This window comes from Octopus bimaculoides, chromosome 2 (genome assembly GCF_001194135.2).
Source record: "Octopus bimaculoides isolate UCB-OBI-ISO-001 chromosome 2, ASM119413v2, whole genome shotgun sequence".
Taxonomy (NCBI): domain Eukaryota; kingdom Metazoa; phylum Mollusca; class Cephalopoda; order Octopoda; family Octopodidae; genus Octopus; species Octopus bimaculoides.
The window spans coordinates 135,844,219-135,852,281 of record NC_068982.1 but is presented as its reverse complement, the minus strand read 5'-3'; the positions used below and the strand labels follow the sequence as shown (position 1 = coordinate 135,852,281).

Genomic DNA, 8,063 nt, shown 5'->3' with positions numbered 1-8,063 from the left:
TATATATATATATATATATATACATTCGTATATATATATATATATATACACACAGACATTCGTATATATATATATATATATACATATGCAGATGTACAAACACATATTTATATACACACACACGTATCTATATGTATTTTTATATATAATGTAATCTTGTATGTATACACGTCTATTGTATATTCATTCACCATATAGCTATATATGTACACATGTGTGTCTGTGTGTGTGTTTGTGTGTGCGTGTGTGTGTGTGTAATATACATAATTTTGTGTAAGTTTATAAAAATATTTTTATGTGACGTAGATTATTTAATCTGGAAGTGTTATATTTGACAATCATATTCAAAATGCTATCTATGACATGTATATATATATATATGCATGTATATATATATATATATATATATATATATATATATATATATATATATATATATATATACATACATATATGTGTGTGTGTGTGTGAGTGTATTCACATAGTTCTACGTAGATTTATATATATATATATACATGCATACGCATGTATACACACCAATAATTGAATACCTTTAAATATATATATTTGTGCGCGGTTGTGTACATGTGTGGGCGTTATACACGCCACAGCTATTTTTTTAAATGAGCTCCTGTATGATTATCTAAATAGCGTGATATGGAATGCTTTTCCATATCAATAGCTATCCGTGGGAAGTTGATGTATATTTCCCCTAATTTACTCTGTATTACATTCTAACATGCAGTCTGTCTGTTAAGTAAGATATAGATTTTTTTTTTTTTTTATATATATGTACATATATCTGTATATACATATACATTTATACATAGATGCATACACACATATATACATACAGAAATACATATATATATGTATATATGTGTATATATATATATATATATATATATATACATATCTGTGTGTATATATCTGTGTGCGTGTGTGTGTGTTTGTGTGTGTGGGGGTGTGTAATGAAATCTCGAAGTCAACAGGTATTAATAAAGCGATGAAAATTGCAGCGCCAAATGACTTTATCCTTTTTCTTCTCCTTGGCGCTTGTTTCGTAACAACTCCATTAATGGATGCGTTTCTTAAGTTGACTGAAAATATGAACTACAGTGCTATATGATGACTTATAGGGAAATAAATTAGCAACTAATGGTGTGGGGGTGGCACTTCCTCGCAGAACTAGAAAAAATAGTTGCCAGTGTGTACTTCATGTTACTGCGCATATAAATATGCGTTTGTGTGTTTCTGTGCAAGCATGTTTTGTGTCTGTGTATGTCAGTGTGTATGTATGTATGTTTGTCTGATCCTTTTTGTGTCTACATGAAAATTACATATTCTCTTATGCTAATAAGGAAAAAAGTACAATTAAGAAAAAAGTAAATATCTGATATCTTTATAAGTGTGCAGATCTACCGAATCTACCATTTTGTCTAAATGTATTCGTTGAAGTTTATTGGATGCCATTTTCATTTCGCTCACGATATTTATTATAGCTACATCTTGTGAACATAGTGATTTACAAACGACCGTCATTAAATGATCTTTCAGTGAAAATTGTGAAATAAACCTCGTCCATTTTTTGTACCTAGTGTGTATTTCATGTATATATATATATATATATATATATATATATATGTGTGTGTGTGTGTGTGTGTGTGTGTGTGTGTGTACAGTTAAATATGACTTAGATACTAACACAGCTTCACTACCAACAATTCTCTCATTCAAACCAAACTGAATGAATGGATATTTACAACTTATTTCAATTCTACCAATCATTATTATATAAACTGGTTTCATTATCTAAACGTATGTTTCCTTGTACTAGTTCAATGAAAATAGTATTTCGTAATGGACAAAATGTATGTCTTACTGCGTAAAGGAAAACAAGATTGGTGAAATGATTACGTTCGTTGCCTAGACCACAATCTGTCACCTGTGGCAGAATTGAAACTCATTCTTTTTCAATGAAACCAACATTTTAGTAACACTGCCATAAACTTGTCTCTTTATTGATATGCAATTACATCTAGAGGTGTATTCAAGATACTCATTTAAATTTCCCATACAATCCACGAACTACAATTGTAAAGTAAATTGCATGCGATATTTACTTACTATTTATGCCTACGTTGGTGAAAGTTTAATGATTTTTCTTGAAATACACAAGCTGTTCTCTAAATCCAAATGTCGATTTATAGTCATAACATATTAGGGAAACGAGCTGGAACAACATTTTGAAATCCAAGAGAAATTTTGATGCCATTTTAGCAAGCATCGTTAAGCACGGAATAGGCTCCGGACGAATCGGCATCCGAGTTAGAAGCAATTCAATTTACGTACGTTCCTAATAACCTTGAGAGATGAGTTAACGTTATCATCACATTTCTTCTCACTAAACATTTCTTTTCCTTCTAAGCAAAAGATTAATAACATGTAGAAAGATATAGAATAGAAGTAACCTCCCAATGAGTAACTTAATGGCGAGATTTCAATTTCTGCTAAAAAAGACATCACACTACACATGTGATGATAAAATACAGAAGCTTACAACAGATAGAAGCCAAGAGTATATCGGTCTTCATAAATATAAGTTCGCAATTCTTTGTTCCATTTGTGCAGGAGACAATTATTATTTCTTTCTACAGATTCGATAAATGCTTTCTATGATCCATATTGATATATATTTATTTGGTCTTGTGCTTAGAAAAAAATAAATATATATTTGTTATTGTATTTTTGTTTCAAGTTGCTTTATGTAATTTCCATTTTCTCGATTATAAATACATATGTGCAATGTTCCTTTTGCTATTTTCTATATCCCCATTTTTTTCATTCGTCTTACGCTTCACCTGTTGTTTTCATCCTGACCAAGTGGCTAATATCTTTCTATTGCAGGTGGGGATGGGCTGGTCGTTCGTCACATCCATGGTAATCACACATTTTCGTGATGTAATAACTCTTACCACTTTAAATACAATCTTCCAAGACGACATTTGAATATTATTATTTTCTTTCCTACACGAAATTGACCTTTGACCTCAAACTAAATACTATATAGTTCTAAAATATAACAAGCACTAAAAAACTGCCGGCTGGAGACCACAATTGATTTTGACTTTTGACACAAGTTAATTTTACTTGCGTTGCAAATAGCTTTAACATAGACAAATGAGACGAAAGCTTATTTCTCTTAAACTATACGACTTGTGTATATATTAAAATAGAAGCTAATACATACAAAAATAATAAACAAACGAGAAATTTAAATTATTAAAATGCAGCTTGCCGTGTATTTCTAATATAATTCTATAAAAATAGACAAAAGAATTATCTCGTTTTACTTTAAATCAGTTTTTGAATAACAATATTCAATATTTATCATATAAATGCACCTATCTCCACGATAGAGCTTTTCTTCACTACGATATGTAGGGAACCAAGTCTAGGACGGTTTTCTATATAACTTTACACAACTCGAGTAAAAACTAATATTTAAGGATAGAGACGAAAGAATCCTGATATCAATTCCAACCTAACGACAATGCATGATCAAATAGCTGAAACTTGTTATAAAGGCTAATTCATGAAACCATATTCTTTAATTCAACATGGCAAAATATCATTGAGAAATGTAACATTTATACTATAAGTCACTTGAATCCCAATTAATTCCTCGAAAGGGAATGAACGAAAAGAATGTTTTTCAGGCAACGCGACCAACCAAAAATAAAAGTCAAATCATCCTTAAATCACATAATGATGTTTAATTCCATGGAAGAATCACCCACAACATTGGTTAAGCTAACATCAATTCAAATATTATTTGAAAAATGGTTTAGATGAAATATTACTTGAATCATTATATGCAGAGAATAAGTACGCAGTTTTGTTTTGTGACAAACGTACTACATACATCAAATGGCCATTACTTTATATACCTCGTTATACTATGGATAATTTGAGAGAGATATCTGGCTTAATATTTCTGAGTGATGAGTATTCAGGTATGCCATTTGATCCCCTCTGTTCTAACTGAATTCTCAATTAAATCGAACAGAAATTTCTTTTGTATAATGAAATATATTTCACTACATTGAGCTATTAGATGCCAGAATTTGCACAGTATTCAACAAAATACGTGGTGTATTTAGTTATGAACTTTCAAGTTCTGTGTACCAATGCAGTCGATATAGACTTTGCCTTTCATAATATAAGAATCGATAAATTGGGAAATTTAAATTCGATAGATAATGCAAGTAGAAAAACACTGCAAGTACGACAACTGGAAATCAGTTCAGACGACAAATGTCATAGAAGTTTAAATAATTTATACGTTTAAAATCCTTATCATTTAGAATAAATACTAATAATTATGAAGCGAAACCACAAAAGAGGCACGGCACAACGAAATGGAGACAACCTTCCAATACAATAAGATAAAAAAAGGTCATCAAAAAGAATTTCATATATATAGAAAGTAATAGAAATCCCATATTAAAAGAATATAAATATTCTTCATAGATAGGGGCATTCACTGAGCACAAAGAACAACCAAATAGAAATTCCTGTGGAGCTAAGATATGCATCTTTTTCGTGCAAACTCCAGTCGACTAGGATTAAAGTTTCTAAAATAAACTCAGATATGATTTAGTCTCCGTACAAAGATGGTCTACAGCAAATATTCTGCTCAATACCACAGATTTTCTTGTGATTTGTTTGACCTTAACCTGAGCGTGTCCCTTAGTGGCTGACGATACGTGCATCTCTGATCACGTGCAGAAGTAGAGGAGAAACATCATAGACATGTGTTGAGAGGGAGTCGTTGGGATTTGAATAATTCACCTCTGGAAACATGTATGTTTCGTTCGTCATACTTAAACAACCTTTATTCAGGGACCTTTTGAACAGGATAGGATATTCGACGTGCAAAAGAACTTGTAACTGATCCACAACCGCAAGGTCATGCACTTTCTGTCTTGATATGAGGTCACCATGTCGCACACATATGATTGATATGCATGTACCTCATGTACTCTAATCCGGCAGCTGGTACTTTATTTGAAGACGCAAAGAAGCAACGAGCCGGTATATTATCTGACTCTCAAGCGAATGTGCTGATTCATTACGTCTCACAAATTTAGGAATAAAACCAAGAAGCTGGACGGCGGGTGTTAGCCGATTACATCGAAACAGGATTTGACTTATACATTATTTTATTGACCTCTGAGGAATGAAAAGCAAGCTGACACGTTGAGAATTGAACTTAAAATTTTACCTGCTGGAACGAATGTTGCAAGCAATTTTCTACGACGCTTCAGCGATTCTACCGAAACCACAGCACCTCATTCTTAATTTAGACTAAAGGCTAGCAACTTTGTGCGGAGCTTACTTGATTACACTGAACCATTTATTTGACTACCACTTTATTTTATCGAGACCAGAGTGACTGAAAATATATTTGATATCTACGGAATTTGAATTGAAATCGTAAAACGATGTCAGAAATAACGTAACACATTGTCTGACGCTCTTATGACATTCCCAATCCACTGCCTGAAAAAAGATTTTTCTGACTTGGGCCCAAGTCTACCAGCTATTTTTGATGGAAGTGTTAATTGACGGTACTGCATCCAAACTTCATTTAACTAATTCCGTGTGAATGAAATGTAAGATTTACCTCAGTACGATTTGAAATCAGGACGTGAAGAACCGGAACAAATATTACAAGGCATTATTCTTATGATTCTATTAATCCATTGCTAAAACTATATCTTACATTAGTACAAAGGTAGAAACTTGAAAGAAGTTATTAGGCGATTAACCAGACTTCAGTTGTTGATGAGCACTTCATCTTACCGACTACTAAGAGGTGAAAACCAAAGTCGGTCTAGTCGCAATTTAAAATCACAAACTTCAATGTAAATTTTCCATAAAGAAAAACCGCAATAATAACAGTTTCAAATTTTGACACAAGGCCAGCAATTTTAGAGGAGGGGTAACGTCAACTACATCGACCCCACTGCTCAACTGGTACTCATTTTATCGACTCCAAAGAAGGAAAAATAAAGTAGATCTCGAAGGAATTTGAACTCAGAATGTAGCACCGACAAAATCCTACAAAGTATTTTATCCGGCGTGCTAAAGATTCTACCAGCTGACCGTCTAATCAACCACAACATTAGCATTAACATTAAGCCTTTCTAACTTTGGCACAAGCTCAACAGTTTTGATGGCAGGGGAAGTCAATTACATTGACCCCATCACCTTAAATAGTATTTATTTTATCTATCCTGAAAGGATGAAACGCGTTTGTGGAACTTGAATTAAAGACATAAAGCCGGAAGAAAAGCAGCCAAGCATTTTGTTCGATGTAATAACAATTATGCGACGAAAACGATGATAATGATAATGATAATAAGAAAATCTTTATTATTATCATTATTATTATTTTCTCTTTATCACAGGTTTTGTTGGAGCTCCTGGAGTCTTGCATGCGTAGCAGGCTTACTACCTGCAGCCATGCTATTCGTTTTTTTCTGCTAACTAATACTTTCCTGATTCTTCTGGCCATAGCAAAGAGGCAAACCTCTTGTAACAGTTCTACTGGACACTCTATTCCAAGTTCCTTTATATTCCTCTTGATACCTTCTGATACTGTCCCTAAGGACCCAACAACAGTTGGCACTATCTCCACTTTCTTCATTTTCCATAGCCTATTTCGTACTTAAGAGGGTGTATCTAACTAACTAACTTTTCGCCTTCCTTCTTGAATATTCGTGGGTCAAAGGGGCATGCAACATCAATTATATAGCATATGTGATTCAGCTTGTCCCCCACTGCTAGGTCCGGTCTATTCTCCGATTATTATTATTATTATTATTATTCCATATACGCACAACAGATTAAACTGTTGAAAAAGAAGAATTCTTAACATCGGGCAACAGCAAATAAGCTTAGATATCAAGAACCCTCCAAGTATTCTAGCTGTCCCCAATAACACTTTTTCTGGAGTTGTATTAAACTAAGTTTTATGCGTATCCCCTCTATCCGTCTGTTAAACCTTTAAGAATAGTTCTTAATGCACCTATGACTACAGGGATACATTTTACCTGCAGTTCCCTTAATCTCTGTAACACAATGCAGTTTCCACAGTTCCCGTAGTCTCTGTAACAAAATCCTATACCTTTCTATAGCTCTCATATTTAATTTCTCATCATTTGGGACTGAAACGTCAATTATCTGGCACATTCAGTTCTATTAAATGAAACCTTCTAGTTTCTATTACTCAGTCCGTCTGAATGCTAAAGTCTAGTGTTGATATTATTATTATTATTATTATTATTATTATTATTATTATTATTATTATTATCATCAATGTTTTACTTTTAATCTGCATGTTTGTTCCGGTCACTTGCCGAGACACATCCAGCGTCCTGGGGCGAGTGAAGGATAAGAGATGTTACATTATGACTGAAAGCTTGGGGAGACGAAGTAGCGAAACATCGTCATGTAATACAACACATACCTTTAAATGGATAGGGATTTTTAAAGGATTTGGGCAGCTCTTGTCAGTAGAATCTATTGGATTCCTCTGAGACATGGTTCTCGTGCGACCATATCGAGATATTTCAGACATCCTTTTTATAACATACGTAGGTCACCTACCATAACAGGAACAGTTCTCGCTTTAAGATGCCACATCTTTTTTATTTCAATTTCCAGGTCCTTATATTTACTTAGCTTGTCAAATTCTATGACAGATATATTTTTATCAGTTGGAAAACTTACAACTATTAGTCTAAAAGTATTTTCTTCTTCGTCTTTAATAATTATGTCTGGTCGATTAGCATGGATCGTCTGTCAGACTTGAAAATCCTAGAGGATAGTGACATTTTTACCTTCAACGACTGGCTCAGAATGATGTTCATTATTATTATTATTATTATTATTATTATTATTATTATTATTAAGTTGGCGAACTGGCAGAATTGTTAGCACGCCGGGCAAAAATGCTTGTATGCATTTCGTCCATCTTTAGATTCATAGTTCAT

At 33.1% G+C, this 8,063-nt stretch overlaps 1 protein-coding gene across 2 annotated transcripts in view; it reads left to right on the top strand.

The window, feature by feature from the left end:
• The window catches only part of LOC106874007 (uncharacterized), a 101,180-nt gene that overhangs the window by 68,403 nt on the left and 24,714 nt on the right, over positions 1 to 8,063 (top strand). Inside the window, exon 5 of one of the 2 annotated variants that reach the window (XM_014921566.2) lies at positions 2,908 to 2,940. The exons of the other annotated variant lie outside the window; for it this stretch is intronic. Coding sequence (XP_014777052.1) covers positions 2,908 to 2,940 — 33 coding nt within the window. The remainder of the gene's footprint in view (positions 1 to 2,907; positions 2,941 to 8,063) is intronic. 2 annotated transcript variants of the gene reach the window in all.